Source organism: Rhinoraja longicauda, chromosome 4, assembly GCF_053455715.1.
Source record: "Rhinoraja longicauda isolate Sanriku21f chromosome 4, sRhiLon1.1, whole genome shotgun sequence".
Lineage (NCBI taxonomy): Eukaryota > Metazoa > Chordata > Chondrichthyes > Rajiformes > Arhynchobatidae > Rhinoraja > Rhinoraja longicauda.
This window is the reverse complement of record NC_135956.1, coordinates 35309322-35325676: the sequence shown is the minus strand read 5'-3', so window position 1 is coordinate 35325676 and position 16355 is coordinate 35309322. Positions and strand designations below refer to the sequence as shown.

The 16355-nt window shown below is 39.0% G+C and overlaps 1 protein-coding gene across 25 annotated transcripts in view; it reads left to right on the top strand.

Moving 5' to 3' along the window:
• The window catches only part of LOC144592691 (focal adhesion kinase 1), a 359949-nt gene that overhangs the window by 328955 nt on the left and 14639 nt on the right, over positions 1 to 16355 (top strand). For 17 of the 25 annotated variants that reach the window (XM_078397517.1, XM_078397532.1, XM_078397534.1 and 14 more), the window contains 4 exons: positions 1168 to 1299; positions 8446 to 8508; positions 9161 to 9200; positions 10137 to 10246. In XM_078397517.1, the coding sequence (XP_078253643.1) occupies positions 1168 to 1299; positions 8446 to 8508; positions 9161 to 9200; positions 10137 to 10246 (345 nt within the window). The remainder of the gene's footprint in view (positions 1 to 1167; positions 1300 to 8445; positions 8509 to 9160; positions 9201 to 10136; positions 10247 to 16355) is intronic. The other 8 variants (XM_078397538.1, XM_078397520.1, XM_078397516.1 and 5 more) reach the window with 1 other exon arrangement.

Sequence of the window (16355 nt, the reverse complement as noted above, 5' to 3'; positions counted from 1 at the left end):
CTTGCTATTGAGGGCGTGCAGCGTAGGTTCACTAGGTTAATTCCCGGAATGGCGGGACTGTCGTATGTTGAAAGGCTGGAGCAATTAGGCTTGTATACACTGGAATTTAGAAGGATGAGGGGGGATCTTATTGAAACATATAAGATAATTAGGGGATTGGACACATTAGAGGCAGGAAACATGTTCCCAATGTTGGGGGAGTCCAGAAAAAGGGTCGACAGTTTAAGAATAAGGGGTAGGCCATTTAGAACGGAGATGAGGAAGAACTTTTTCAGTCAGAGAGTGGTGAAGGTGTGGAATTCTCTGCCTCAGAAGGCAGTGGAGGCCAGTTCGTTGGATGCTTTCAAGAGAGAGCTGGATAGAGCTCTTAAGGATAGCGGAGTGAGGGGGTATGGGGAGAAGGCAGGAACGGGGTACTGATTGAGAGTGATCAGCCATGATCGCATTGAATGGCGGTGTTGGCTTGAAGGGCTGAATGGCCTACTCCTGCACCTATTGTCTATATAAATCAGTTATTTAACAGAAGCCATTAGAACATCTCTCAAATTAGGCATTTAAGGATTTGACATCCTTCTTAAAGCATTCCAAACGATGCTTGGGGGGGAGTGGGGGGGGGGAGGAGGAGGGGAGTGGGGGGGGAGTAGGGGGAGGGGAGGGGAGGGGGAGTGTGGGAGGGGAGGGTGCTAGACCAATGCAGAAGAGGCTTTGGGTCCATGGCTCGCTCTGGCTGCAGCACTGGCGGCATGGAGCCGAGTTGAGTGGCACCCTCTCCCCATCCCTGTCCCCCCTCGCCCGCCCATGACCCCGGGGGACACTCCCCACCCGACAACGGGCTTCGTCAGTTGGAGGGTGTGCGAGCCCACAGGATCATCAGTTGGGGTTGCCCCAGGAGAGGCCCGCAGGAGAGATTTGGACCCAACGGGTCCACTTCAGTCTAGTAGATTTAAGATCAATGAATCTTGCTTTCAGATCTTGTTTGTTGTTGGATCTGAAGTTATATTGGTACTTGTTGCATGGAAATATGGGAAAGGATGGAGATTTTTGAAAAATATTGGAAACATTTATTACCATTCATGCATTGAGTATATAAACAATGTTCTACTGTAAGAGATCGTTTACTTAAGAGCGGATATTGCATTGCATTTTAAAATTTGATTACGTTTTCAGGATACTAGCACTTTGGATATGCGTGTAATGGGGCAGATGCTCCCAACAAATGTCATGGAAGAACGGTTAATAAGGCAGCAGCAGGAAATGGAGGAGGATCAGCGATGGCTTGAACAAGAAGAGAAGTTTTTGGTAATTTTTACATGCTATATGTTTCAATGTTTTAAAGTTACCAAATATCCCAGATCAGATAGATTGTATGGAATTTGTAACAGCTTGAAATCACATGAAATCTGTAGACCCCTACGCTGCCCTGAATTATTCAGACAATGACATTTCTACGTTCTTCTGAAAAGTTGTAATTATATATTCGAAAAGTAGATTATAGCTATTACTCCAGAGTATTTTATACATGCTACCAAGATTAATTCCTGTAAATGTTGACATTTCTGCATGTATTGTGTTATCTAATCTGATAATCTCTTGACATTGGGAAATTGCCATAATTCATCACGATTAAGGATGTGCTGTTAAAATGCAGAAAATAATGATAGTACTGAGCAAAGCCAATATGGACCTATGAAAGGACATCATGTTTGACTTGTCTGTTGGCATTCTGTGGATGTATTTAGAATAGTTTTGGAAGAACCAGTGGATGTGGTTGTGGATTTGAATTTTGTAAGAACTGTATGGTCCCACATCGGTGTTTGGTAGACAAGGTTTGAGCACATTGAAGTACATCAATCTAACATCCATCAGTGAAATAATGGAGAGGTTAGGATACATTTTTCTTGCACAATGTTGCTGAGGCAAGTTGCCTGGATGAAATGGCCACATGGCAGTCTACTGGATTGTAAATTATGTTCCAATCAGAAGATATATATAAACTAATCAAAGCAAATATTAGGCAATTGCCTTTTTTTTAAAAAGGCATTCACAACTTATGGTGGTGCAGCGGTAGAGTTGCTGCCTTACAGCACCAGAGACACGGGTTTGATCCTGACTACAGGTGCTGTCTGTACAGAGTTAGTACGTTCCCCGCATGACCTGCATGGGTTTTCTTCCACATTCCAAAGATGTTCAGATAGGAGGACGTACAGACGCAGGAGGTATAGAATCATGAAGCTCAGTGTCAGGTTCAGGAATGGCTACTCTCCTACGACTATTAATTTGTTCTACCAACCTGCACAACTCTACACGTACCTCAGCAACAGAACACTGCAGACCACTGCCATGGACTTGTTTTCTAAATGTGATTTGCATTAATTTCTCTGTTTTACACATCTTTCCCTCTTTACTCTCCTGTACAATTTATTTCTGGTTTGTGGTCTGCATCTGTAATGCTGCTGCAAGCTTTTCATTGCACCTGTACCTCACCGTACTTGTGCCTTTGACGACAAATTTGACTTAACTTGAAGCTTGGACAAAATTTCTCGTGAGACAGTTTCCACTGAATCACAGATAATGATTAAGGATAATTAATCGTATTAATATCAGCGGGATAGGCAGCATCTCTGGAGAGAAGGAATAGGTGACGTTTTGGGTCGAGCTGATGAAGGCCAATGTGCCAAAAGCCTTCTTGACCACCCGATCTACCTGCGATTCCACCTTTAGGGAACCCTGCACTCCTAGATCCCTCTGCTCTACAACACTACCCAGAGCCCTACCATTCACTGTGCAGGTCCTACCCATGTTAGACATTCCAAACTGTAACACCTCATATTTTTCTGCATTAATTCCACCAACCATTCCTCAGCCCACTTGGCTAATTGATCAAGATCCTGTTGCAATTTTTGACAACCATCTTCACTGTCTGCAAAACCACCCACTTTTGTATCATCTGCAAACTTTCTAATCTTGCTGTGTATGTTCTCATCCAAATAATTGATATAGATGACAAACAGTAATGGCCCCAGCACCAAACCCTGAGTCACACCTCTGGTCACAGGCCTCCAGTCCAACCAGCAGCCTTCCACCATCACCCTCTGCTTTTTTCCATGAAGCCAATTTTCTAACCATTCAGCTATCTCTCCTTGGATCCAATGCGATCTAATCTTCCAGAGAAGCCTACCATGAGGAATCTTGTCAAATGCTTTACTGAAGTCAATATATACATCTACAGCTCTGCCCTCATCGACATTTTTGGTCATATCTTCAAAAAACTCAATCAAATGTGTGAGACACGACCTCCCACGTGCAAAACCATGCTGACTCTCCCTAATCAGCCCTTGTCCGTCTAATTGCCTGTATATCCGATCCCTCAGAATACCGTCTAGTAACTTTCCAACTACAGATGTTAAGCTCACTGGCCTACAGTTCCCAGCATTTTCCCTGCAGCCCTTCTTGAATAAAAGCACGACATTTGCCACGTTCCAGAATTCCAGCACCTCTCCTGTATGTCCTCCAGAGATGCAATCTGACCTGCTATGTTACTCCAGCACTGTGTGTTTTACCATAACTACTTAGTCAAATTAAATTTAAACTTGTAATTGCTGCACCATAATCATTATTTGCTTTTGGAGTACCAGAAACATGGAAGACATTTTTCAAAAATCATCCTAACATTAAATCATTTTACTTAAAAAGAAATTGTGGCTACAATATGTTTAAGCACATGAATTTAATTCATAAATCATCAATCAGTAATTAAATTGAGGGCTTGCGTGCATGATTTCTTCCCAAAATCTAGGATTAGAATTGGGTGGTTCACTTCCTTTGATGTAGATTGATAACCACAAGTACCAATTGAGCCCTTTCTGATCTGCTTTATTGTGTTGTTAGGGCTGTGGAAGTCGTGACTAATGGTGCTTAAGTTTGTATAGGAATTGCAAATATAAATTAGATGATAAATCAGATATGCTTCTTAGAGCCTGAAGTATGGTGGAAGTAAGCTTGAGGAATATGGTAAATAATCTACCGAATTCACCAAGAAGTTTTTCTGCACAAATTGGCTTCGAAAGAAAAATCCAAGGTGCTACAAGGACATATAACATAGAACAGTACAGCACAGGAACAGGCCCTTGGTCCTACTGTATCTTTGCCAAACAAGATGCCATTAAACTTGTGTCCTCAGCCTGCATGTGATCCATACCCCTACAGTCCCTGCATATCCATGTGCTTATCTAAAAGCCTCTGAAATGCACCTATTGTATCTGCTTTCACCACCACCCATGGCAGCACGCTCCAGATGCTTTCCACTCTGTGTTTTTTTTAAAACACCTTGCCCGGCACATTCCTGAACAACTTTGTCCTGCTCGCCTTAAATCTATGCTCTTTAGTGTTTGATATTTTCACTGAGGGGGAAAAGGTTCTGACTACCCTTATCTGCCTCTCATAATTATATATATATATATATATATTATATATATATATATATACACACACATACACACACACACACATACATATGCATATACATATACATGTATATTACAATCAGGTCTTCCCTGAATATCTGGCATTCCAGAGAAAACAATCCAGACTCTGAAGTCTGAAGAGTCTCAACCCGAAACGTCACCCATTCCTTCTCTCCAGACATGCTGCCTGTCCGCTGAGTTATTGCAGCATTTTGTGTCTATCTTTGGTTTAAACAAGCATCTGCAGTTCCTTCATACACATACCATGTTTGTTCAACTTGATCTTGTAGATAATACTCTCTAATACAGACACCTTTGTGATAAACTTCTGCAAACTCTGCAAAACCACCAAATCCTTCTGGTAATGGGGCGATTAGAACTGCACACTATACTCCAAATGCTGCCTAAACAAAGTCTTAAAAGTTACAACATTTCCTGACTCTCCTACTCCATACCTCAACCTCCAACCAGAATAATACCCTCCCACTGCAACCTTCTCCCTTCTGTGAGTAAGCCAGTGTTGAATCCAAATGACCAAGTCACCTTGGATCCCATGCATCTTAATGTTAAGGAAATTAAAAGTAATTATGTTAAAGAGAAATGGTTTGGAAGAACTACCAAATGCCTTGTTGAAGAAGCAAACTTGGAATTTTTTTCAAAGCATAAAATTGGAGAAACAGGAATTTTTGGAAAAAGTTGTTGGGGTGTAAGAGGCTGAAAGATAGATAGTGAATGAAGGGTGGAATTCAACCTGAACATGTGGGAGAAACACTGAGTTAGTTTTGGCAATATTTATTACCCATATTTTACAATTTAAAATTTTGAACAACTTCATGTGGCTTTAGAGTTCTGTAATTGCTTGACGTATTTTTAATTATAGAAAAAATGCTCAGTAAAAAAAAACTTGATACGATCAAGATTAAATTACAACCTGGGTGTTGGGCCTATAACATGTATTTTGTAGAAAATTGGAAAGTTTTGGCTAGAAATCTGAAACAAAACAGAAAATGTTGGAAGCACTGAGCAGGTCTGGCAATATCGGTGGATAGGGAAACCGAATTAACATTTCAGGTAAAAAAGGGATCTTTTTTCATTCTCTGTTCACAATTGCTGCCTGGCCTGTATTTTCTGTTTGGATACCTTTGGACTACATATTTGTCAGAATAAATACAAGTGTTCGTAAATCGAAAGCAATTGTATTTCAGTTGAAGAGAAACATACAAGATTGTTAGATGAGTTACTGCTCAGAATAGAGAGAGAACTGCATTTGTTGAGATGGTTCTTTCTAATGGTGCACTGAGAGTTACTGTTAAAGTTACCTAGTATTCAAAAGTTCTTAAAATATATTTTTGTATTTATATTGGCTGCCAAACTAAAAATTATACATAGCCTTTTAATGGCTTTTGGCTTTCTGCCTGGAATTTTTTTTTTAATTTAAAAATTGAAGACCCGGCATCTATAAATATATATTTTTTTACCTTTTGTGAGAGTTTCACATCCTGCTCCTACCATTATTCCTGCTATCTTCAGGTACAATGAAATTAAATGCAATGATTTTTGATGTACATTACTAACGACATGGCAATAATAATTATATAAGTTCTAATATACCTATGACTGCATGTTAACTCTGGAAATGTGAGATTTGGGAACAAAACATGATGTACCAATGGAAGAGTATGCCCGATTTCTCCCTATTTGGCAATGGCATGTCCAGAAATGGATCTGTGCTGACATGTTATCTTGGCAAAATGAGATGTTGTCTTGTGTCTGGAATGTATGGTCAAACTGCTGGAAGAGTACAATCTATTCCAGATTGTAAAGATGTTTGTTGATACAAGGGAAAGAAAACATCACAGCATTAATGTGCTTAAAATTGTTCCATTAAACTGGAGCTGGATGATTGTTGTTCAGCTTGGTGTATTCAGTTTCTTGTAAATTTGCTATTGGATTTATGTTTTTCTGGATAAGTTAAAAATAATTTAAAATATTATTTAAGGAAGTAATGCAATGCGTAAGTTACTCAGTGCAGTGCAGCAAAGCTCTGATAATCTGGTTGTCTCAGGACTTTGGTGGTGAGGACTGGCAGTTTTTCTGGCAGTATTGTTTCTATGCATAGCACCATACAATTTTGAATCAGTCTTTTTTAGATGTTTTGCAGATTCAGTCTCAAGGGATTTCAGGGAATACGGCTCCAAAGACCCCCAATGACAAACCAGTGGGATTTCCATACAGATAGCAGATTTTCAGCGATTTATTGTATTGATTAAGCTCTGACAGCCTGTCATTGGAGAGGTTAGATTCCACACACTTTATTCAAATAAACTTGTAAATGAACTTGTAAGTTGTTAGGTGCAGAATGGTTCAGGCTGGAGCTATAACTGATGGTTTGCCATATACACCGTTATTGTGCTCTGTCAATTCAACTGAGTCTGGTCCAAGAGCATCTTGAGCATGCATACGACTACCAAAAGCTTAGCTCTCAGTGAATTTGGATCTAAACCTACCAGATTCAGACAAGTAACTGTCTCCACTTGAGAAAATGCACTTTCAATGTTGAACAGAAATTCTTCATGTGTAAATTTCTCAATTGTTGTATTGAAATTTCTGTGCATGCAAAAAAAAAGCTTCAACTTTTGGGATACTACCATTTCATTGAAGTTTAATGGAGGTTGCCAGAATGCTCACAAAAAATAGTTTCCTATGGTAGAAAACCCAATATATTTGTTGCAACTGAATATTCAATGATGATTAACCCTGCCTTACCATTGCACTAGAATTGGGTTATAATCGATGGCCACAGGTCTTCCTACAAGCCAGAACATTGTCTTTTGTCTGTCCCTCATCATTTCCCACCCCCACCCCAATCCCCGCCTTTCATATCACCTCTTTCTGCTTTCCAGATCTTATTATTGCAGACTGACAGAATTGTTCAGGCCTAAGAATGTACATTAATATTAAGATATTCAAATAATAGCCAAAACCTGCCTCTTTAATTTAAATGAAGCACTAAGACCAATTTCATTTGTGATTTTTAGAGATTTTCATACTGCTCCGAACATTGAATTTGTTTCTGTGGAAGGGATAGCCTAAGGAAATATTAACATTGTTTAACACATAGGAATGTACGAGATTAAATGACACATAACATAGAACTATTAATTGAAAATGTGTTCCAAAAATGCAAATATACAAGCAAATACTTTCAGAGACGCAGTTGGTCACATGGGCCCATGAATCTCCACCACCTTTCAATAAAATTGTGGCTGATTTGATTGTGGCTTCAAATCTGCAGCCGAGATTTCCTATTTTGCTTGAGTCGTTTTTGAGTGTATAGTTTATATCCTTCTAAAAGCTATGTTCATGTCAGCACTTTTTATTTTTGGGAGGAAACCTCTTTGATCCAAATAAAGACATTTGTCACAAACCAAATATTCAAAGAATGAGCTTAAAGAACACAATAAATAAATTACAAGCACTCAAGTTGCCATGGGGATGAGGCATGGGACAAATTGATTGCAGACTATTTCAGACAACAGAAATGTGATGCAGAATTTATTTTGTAAATGCCCATTTCTTTCACTGGGTTTTAACAGGAGGTTATGAAGTTTAAATATAGTTTGTGTTTACTTTTAAAAGGTCTCTTGGTGGCAGTGTTTTCTAAGTTGTAATTGAATGCCTTTGCTGCATTGCTGGAGCCAAGTACATGTAAGCCTTCCTCTGACAGGAAACTGGAATTAATGCATGTTATTCTGATCCTGTGTGTGCAATTTCTGCTGCGGAGACCAAAAACCCTGCTCTGTAATTCCTTAACAAATATTATCGTAATGGAAGTTTTCAAGGCATGTGTTGGAAAATTGGTAAAGTAACTACTTTGACTTTGAATTGTTTGCATTTCCAAGTCAATTTCACTACAGCTGCCATAAAAAGGGCACGGTTTATCTGAATATCTAAATCCCTGTTTTTGTTAAATCTTTGTCAGAAACCTGATCCAAGATCTTTGAGAAATAATGTTGATCGGGATGATGGCGGTCTCCTTGATCCGGTAAGTTGTTGTTGCATTCTTACCATAGAATAAGTCTTGCCCGAAGCCATAGTATGAAAGTCATGACCTGTTTATATATTTTTAATAGCAGATGGTTTCTTCTTTCAAGCTTAAATTAAGAGTATGACTTATGAAGTTGCTTAAATTGGCATATCTACGGAGTGAATTTACTGAAGTTACAGTGGAATTTCAATTCAAAATCAAATCCAATTTGTAAAATAATAAAAATTCTTCTATAAATTGATTTTGATATTTACTCTTCATTTGCATTGACATTTCAATTTCAAAATGTTGGCCCTTTCAGTTTTTAATTTAAATGAATATATAATTTTTATTGTATTCTAAAAATTCATTTGATTTGTAGAATTGGGAAAAATATTTTTCAGAAACCTGAACATAATAATTTCCTGAAATGTTGCATGGAATATTCTATGCGGCTTTAAAAATGGTTCCAATTGCAACACTTTCTGGCTTCTGCTATTTATCTGGTTAGAGCAGTAAAGGTTTAAAAGTGGACTCTAAGATGTGAATGTTGCGATGTTTATAGAGGTGTAAAATTAACTTTCAATCGTGTTTTTCAAGAACTTTAAATGAAAATCAAATTGGGCTCGTTATGACTAAGTTCACACTTTCCTCTTCCCTTTCTCTTTAGACTGGTAATCAACACATCTATCAGCCTGTAGGTAAACAAGGTAAGACTAGAGATTTTAGGAAGTAACTTTAATAGCAGTTTTGAATCCTACATTCATACATGGCTTGACAGATTGAATTGTAGGGATGCTGTTTCTCCTTTCTGGGGTTTCTAAAAACAGGGGTTACAATCACAGAGTAAAGGGTTGGCAATTCAAGTCAAAGATGAGAAGAAATTTCTTTACCCTTATGTTGGTGAATTTTTGGGATGCTCCATCTAAGAAGACTGAATATTGTCAAGAAAGAACATAGAACAGTGCAGCATGGGGACAGGTGTGCTGAAGATAATTCCAAGAATAACTCTTATCTGCCAGCACACACTCCATATCCCGACATTCCCTGCATATCCATGTGCCAAACTAAAAGTCTCTTAAATGCCGCTAATGCGCGTTCCAGACACTCACCTTTCTATGTGTAAAAAGCAAAACCCGCAAAAAGCAAAATCTTTAAAATTTGCCTCTTTTGATAGATTTTGAATACAAGGAAATCTAAAGGAAACGAGCTATTGCAGGGATGTGGTGCTGAGGTAAAAGATCAGCCCAAGGGTTTATTGACCAGAGGGAGACAAATGGCTTTCTCCGGCTTCTATTTTCATCTTATGTATTTTTGTGCTGCACTTGAAAATCAAAATAACGTTCATGGTCTGATACTGCAGTGACGTAGAACTGGTGGGGTGCCTGGGCATGCTAAATATATTTTGAAGGCTAATACTAAAGAGACTAGATCATCTTTAAGCCTACCACATTTAGAGCAGATGAAAGGTGCATTTCATAGGACGAGTATTTAAAGTCATATCGGGTAATATCCAAATTGCAGTTTGTGAAATATTTCTGTTTGTGTATTCTTCATCACACATTTTTTGCAGACGTATAATTTCCAATGTATAAGTATCATAATAATGCAGTAAGGGTTTTGTCCTAATTTACAATTTCTTCCAGTAGAGCATGCAGCACCACCAAAGAAGCCACCTCGACCTGCAGCACCTAGCCATGGAGGAAGTGTCGCCAGCCTTAATAGTCCAATTGAAAGTTACAATGAAGGAGTAAAGGTTAGCATTTGTATGAAAACATGCTCCATGCTGGTTTTGCTAGCGATGTCCACAACCCACTAAAAAAAATTGTAAAGAAAATGAATTAATCATTTGAGAAAAATAACTCAAATCATTCATTTGAGAGAATAGCTTGATTTAATTGTTTCCAAAGAATACAGGAAACACCTTGTAAAAGCTTCCTTTGGTAAGGAATCAGAGTTCTAATAATCACAATTATGTTTTTAAACAAAAGCAATAAATGCTTAAATTTCACAGTGAGGGCCAGGAAAATGAAAACTGTTTGTTGTCAGTATGGATAGAAATGAGGAATTGTAAGGGTAAAAAGACCCTAATGGGAGTTATCTACAGTCCCCAGTAGCCTCGACATAGGGTGCAAGTTGAATCAAGAGTTAAAATTGGCATGTCACAAATGTAATGCTACGATGGTTATGGGAGATTTCAACATGCAGATAGACTGGGAAAATCGGGTTGGTAATGGACCCCAGGAAAGGGAGTTTGTGGATTGCCTCCGATATGGATTCTTAGAACAGCTTGTACTGGAGCCTACCAGGGAGAAGGCAATTCTGGATTTAGTGTTGTGTAATGAACCTGATCTGATAAGGGAACTCAAGGTAAAAGAGCCATTAGGAGGCAGTGATCACAATATGATAAGTTTTACTCTACAAATTGAGAGGAAGAAGGGAAAATCAGAAGTGTCAGTATTACAGTATAGCAAAGGGGATTACAGAGGCATGAGCTGGCCAGATTTGACTGGAAGGAGGCCCTAGCAGGGAAGTCGGTGGAACAGCAATGGCAGGTATTCCTGGGAATAATGCAGAAGTTGCAGGATCAATTTATCCCAAAGAGGAGGAAAGATTCTAAGGGGAGTAAGAGGCACCCGTGGCTGACAAGGGAAATCAAGGACAGCATAAAAATAAAAGAGAAGAAGTATAACATAGCAAAGAAGAGTGGGAAGCCAGAGGATTGGGACTATTTTAAAGAGCAACAGAAGATAACTAAAAAGGCAATAAGGGGAGAAAAGATGAGGTACGAGGGTAAGCTGGCCAATAATATAAAGGAGGATAGTAAAAGCTTTTTTAGGTATGTGAAGAGGAAAAAAATAGTCAAGGCAAATGTGGGTCCCTTGAAGACAGAAGCAGGGGAATTTATTATGGGGAACAAGGAAATGGCAGACAAGTTGAACCGGTACTTTGGATCTGTCTTCACTAAGGAAGATACAAACAATCTCCCAGATGTTCTAGTGGCCAGAGATCCTAGGGTGACGGAGGAACTGAAGGAAATTCACATTAGGCAGGAAATTGTGTTGGGTAGACTGATGGGACTGAAGGCTGATAAATCCCCAGGGCCTGATGGTCTGCATCCCAGGGTACTTAAAGAGGTGGCTCCAGAAATTGTGGACACATTGGTGATCATTTTCCAATGTTCTATAGATTCAGGATCAGTTCCTGTGGATTGGAGGGTAGCTAATGTTATCCCACTTTTTAAGAAAGGAAGGAGAGAGAAAACAGGAAATTATAGACCAGTTAGTCTGACATCAGTGGTGGGGAAGATGCTGGAGTCAATTATAAAAGACGAAATTGCTGAGCATTTGGATAGCAGTAACAGGATCGTTCTGAGTCAGCATGGATTTACGAAGGGGAAATCATGCTTGACTAATCTTCTGGAATTTTTTGAGGATGTAACTAGGAAAATTGACAGGGGAGAGCCGGTGGATGTGGTGTACCTCAACTTTCAGAAAGCCTTCGACAGGTCCCACATAGGAGATTAGCGGGCAAAATTAGAGTACATGGTATTGGGGGTGGGGTACTGACAAGGATAGAAAATTGGATGGCAGACATCAGGATGGGGATAAATGGGTCCCGTTCAGATTGGCAGGCAGTGACTAGTGGGGTACCGCAAGGCTCGGTGCTGGGACCGCAGCTATTTACAATATGCATTAATGACTTGGATGAAGGGATTAAAAGTACCAATAGCAAATTTGCAGATGGTACAAACCTGGGTGGTAGTGTGAACTGTGAGGAAGATACTATGAGGTTGCAGGGTGACTTGGACAGGTTGTGTGAGTGGGCGGATGCATGGCAGATGCAGTTTAATGTGGATAAGTGTGAGGTTATCCACTTTGATGGTAAGAATAGGAAGGCAGATTATTATCTGAATAGTGTCAAGTTAGGAAAAGGGGATGTACAACAATATCTGGGTGTCCTAGTGCATCAGTCACTGAAAGGAAGCATGCAGGTACAGCAGGCAGTGATGAAAGCCAATGGAATGTTGGCCTTCATAACAAGAGGAGTTGAGTATAGGAGCAAAGAGGTCCTTCTGCAGTTGTACAGAGCCCTAGTGAGACCGCACCTGGAGCACTGTGTGCAGTTTTGGTCTCCAAATTTGAGGAAGGATATTCTTGCTATTGAGGGTGTGCAGCGTAGGTTTACTAGGTTAATTCCCGGAATGGCAGGACTGCCATATGTTGAAAGATTGGAGCAACTAGGCTTGTATACACTGGAATTTAGAAGGATGAGAGGGGATCTTATCGAAACATATAAGATTATTAAGGGGTTGGACACATTAGAGGCAGGAAACATGTTCCCAATGTTGGGGGAGTCAAGAACCAGGGGCCACAGTTTAAGAATAAAGGGTAGGCTGTTTAGAACGGAGATGAGGAAAAACTTTTTCAGTCAGAGAGTTGTGAATCTGTGGAATTCTCTGCCTCAGAAGGCAGTGCAGGCCAATTCTCTGAATGCATTCAAGAGAGAGCTAGATCGAGCTCTTAAGGATAGCGGAGTTAGGGGGTATGGGGAGAAGGCAGGAACGGGGTACTGATTGAAAATGATCAGCCACGATCACATTGAATGGTGGTGCTGGCTCGAAGGGCCGAATGGCCTACTGCTGCACCTATTGTCTATTGTTAAAATGGACTTCTGTACTGCAAATAACAGGACGAGTTCTCAGTACCATCCCAATTGCTGCATTTCTGTTTTGACCAGAAGTGGGCCAGCAATTAGCAGGAATGTTTCATTTTAACAAGGAGACTTTGAGAGCATCCTTGCATCATTTTCACCGTCTCATTCAAACGCTCTGCCTCTGATGACCAAAGGTTGTACTGGCACATTGAAGGCATTGGTAACTTTCATTATCAATAGCTGCCTTCATCTCAAGATATGGCTCATGGCCCAAGTATTCCAGGGTCCCTTCCTGGATTTTTATTGTCAGGCTGGCTATTGGTCAGGGACAATTGTTTTGCAGATGTTAAGTGTAAGGCCCATCCTTTTTTTATGGTTCAGTGAATTCCTTCAATGATGACTTGTAGTTCATCCTATGCACACAAGCGCATGCAAGTCTTGTTAGATGATTGAAGTTGGAGTGATCTTGGCTCTGGAGTGAAGTTGCATGGTTGCATTGTCCTGTAGATTAGTTCATTTCCAGTAGGAAGCTTACTACAGAAGAGGTGCAGTGTTGTGGCAAAAAGGAGGATCCTGATGACAACTTTCCCTGTGGAAATTAACAGGGAGATCCTCTGAGCCTAACATTATCAAATTTGTCTCTTTAACATGTTCAGATTTGTTCAGTTCTGTAAAGGTATTCCTTTTTGGATTAGGATTGTATTCTGCAATACATTGATGTACGTACATACATTTATGTATTACACAATGCACTGTCTTAATGATTTTCGCAGCTACAGTAGAAATAAGAAGTACCGATTGTTTAATTATTCAATATTGCTCAATTTTACTCAATATTGTAAAGGGAGCATCTAAATGAAGAAACTGTAAAAGCTGGAAATCTGAAATAAAACAGACACTGCTGGAAACACCCAGCAGGTCAGGCAACATCTGTGGAAAAAGAAGCAGAGTTAATGTTTATCTCCATCACTTTCTAAGTAACAAAACCAATTGGTTTTCCCTCCTGGTAGGTTAAACCCCCATCCCTCTGGAGTCAATTTAATTAATTTTGCTTCAGGATTGGAAACATTGCTTTTTTACATTTATTTTAATGATTTTGACTTGGATGCATAGAGAACCTTATCAACGCTAGCATATGGCATGAAACTGTAAATCCTAGTAAATAGTGATGTGGGTATTTATGAATTCATCGCATGAAGTAGTTTTCTTAAAATCGCCCCCTTTTATTTTTACTTTTCATCTTAAATCCTCTGGTTTTCCACTTTTCTATCATGGGATTCCATTTCACTTTACTTTGTAGTAATTCTTGTTTCTACCTAATAGGAACTAAACCACTCTCTAAGACACTTGCAGAGAAGTGAACTAAAATTCTTGCAGAGAAGTGAACTAGAATTCTGAATGGTTAAGTTTGCGTGCATTAAAATGAATACGTTTTTGTTTTATGGAGTATATAATAAATGAATTACACTAAAAGACACCATAAGGGAGAATTATTGTTTGAAACTAAACTAAAATACACATTAATACTGAAATAAATATCTTTTTAAGATGATTAATTTTTCCAATTTCTTCTTTTCAAATTTTCCCAACATTCTTAACAGAATGCTAAGTTTCATCCTCTCAATTCAACACATCAAAGTGCATTCCTTAACATTATTTCAGTGGCTAAAGTACAAAGGCAATGCTTAAGGTATCTTCATCTTTAAAAAAAATCAAACTCCCAGTTCCAAATGTAAGACAGCACTTGGTAAACTAATCATAATCAGACCACCAGTTGGAGACACTATGATTGACCTCAATCTCAATAATCCTGAGTTGGCTAGAAAAGGCAAAAAAAATCATCTTGGAATCCTGATTGACTAAGTTGAAAGACTTACAGCTTTGGTTCAGCATTTGGTGCCTCAGCAACTGAAGGCACAGCTGTGGTGATGAAAACTGGGGATGCATTAAAAATCAGAATTGAAGAAATGAAAAGATCTCAGAGGTTGTAGTGAAAGACCAAAGGCTGAGTGACACTGTGAAGGGATTTCCAAAAGGATAATTATTTTTATTAAAACATTTGGTATTCATGCAGGGAGGGATGCAAGAAAATTAAAAATATAAGCAGACCACATACAAAATATAATTTGAAACTTTGATTGAAGATGTGTAAAATTCTATTTATTTTCACTCTGATGCAACTGGGCCTCAAATTTTAAATGACTACGTTTTGGAACTTAAATGGTCAGCTTTAACTGGACTATTTTTTCGGTATTTATTTTCTGAAAATGGCAAGAAAGTTCACAATTTGTACATAATGAACAATGGTACATGTTATATATCCCTTCACCATAAGATTGTTTTGTAAATTGTGATTTCAAAATTCAAGAAATATATAAGGATGTGTATCAGTTTGTTTCTTTGCTCAGGATTTCAGCATCTGTAGTTTCTTGTATCATCAGTCACATGTTCTTCACAAGTAACTTTTATCTAATTATCCAATTTTTAATTGCCCGACAGTGGTGGGACTTGATCATTAGTTCTGGTTTCTGGATAAGTGTCCCACATTATTGACGATTCCCTTTATTCATTTTTATATTACCACAGAGCTGCAATTTCATTATAACCCACAGATGTGTTCAGTGTCATAGAGTTGTACAGCATAGAAACAAGTCCTTCATTCCTCTGTATCAATGCCAAACATCATACCTATCTCTGCTAATCCCTCTTGCCTGCATTAATTCCACATTGCTCAATGCCCTGCTCATTCAAGTACCAAATCTCATTCAAGTACCAGCCCAGATGTCTCTTAAATGTTGTTACTGTTCCTGATTCCTGATCCAGATACAGACTACTCTTTGTTTGAAAAATGTACCCTTGGTTCCCTTTTAATCCTGCTCCCTCTCACAAACCTATGTTTTCTCACCCGTACGATGGGAAATAGACGCTGGTTATCTATGCTGTCAGAATTTTATACACTTCCATCATGTCACTTCTCGGCCTCCTTCTCTCCAGTTCGTCCAATCTCTCCTGACTTATCAAGCCCTCTAACCAAAGCCAACAATCTTTGTGAGTTTCTTCTGCACCATCAGTAGCTTATTAACTCTTTTCTGTGGTGTGGCAACCAGAACTGCGCACAATACTCCAAATGTGGCTCAACCAATTTTTTTGTGCAACTGTAATGTGAAGTCCAAACACTTTTACGTAATATCTCCGCCAATGAAGGCAAG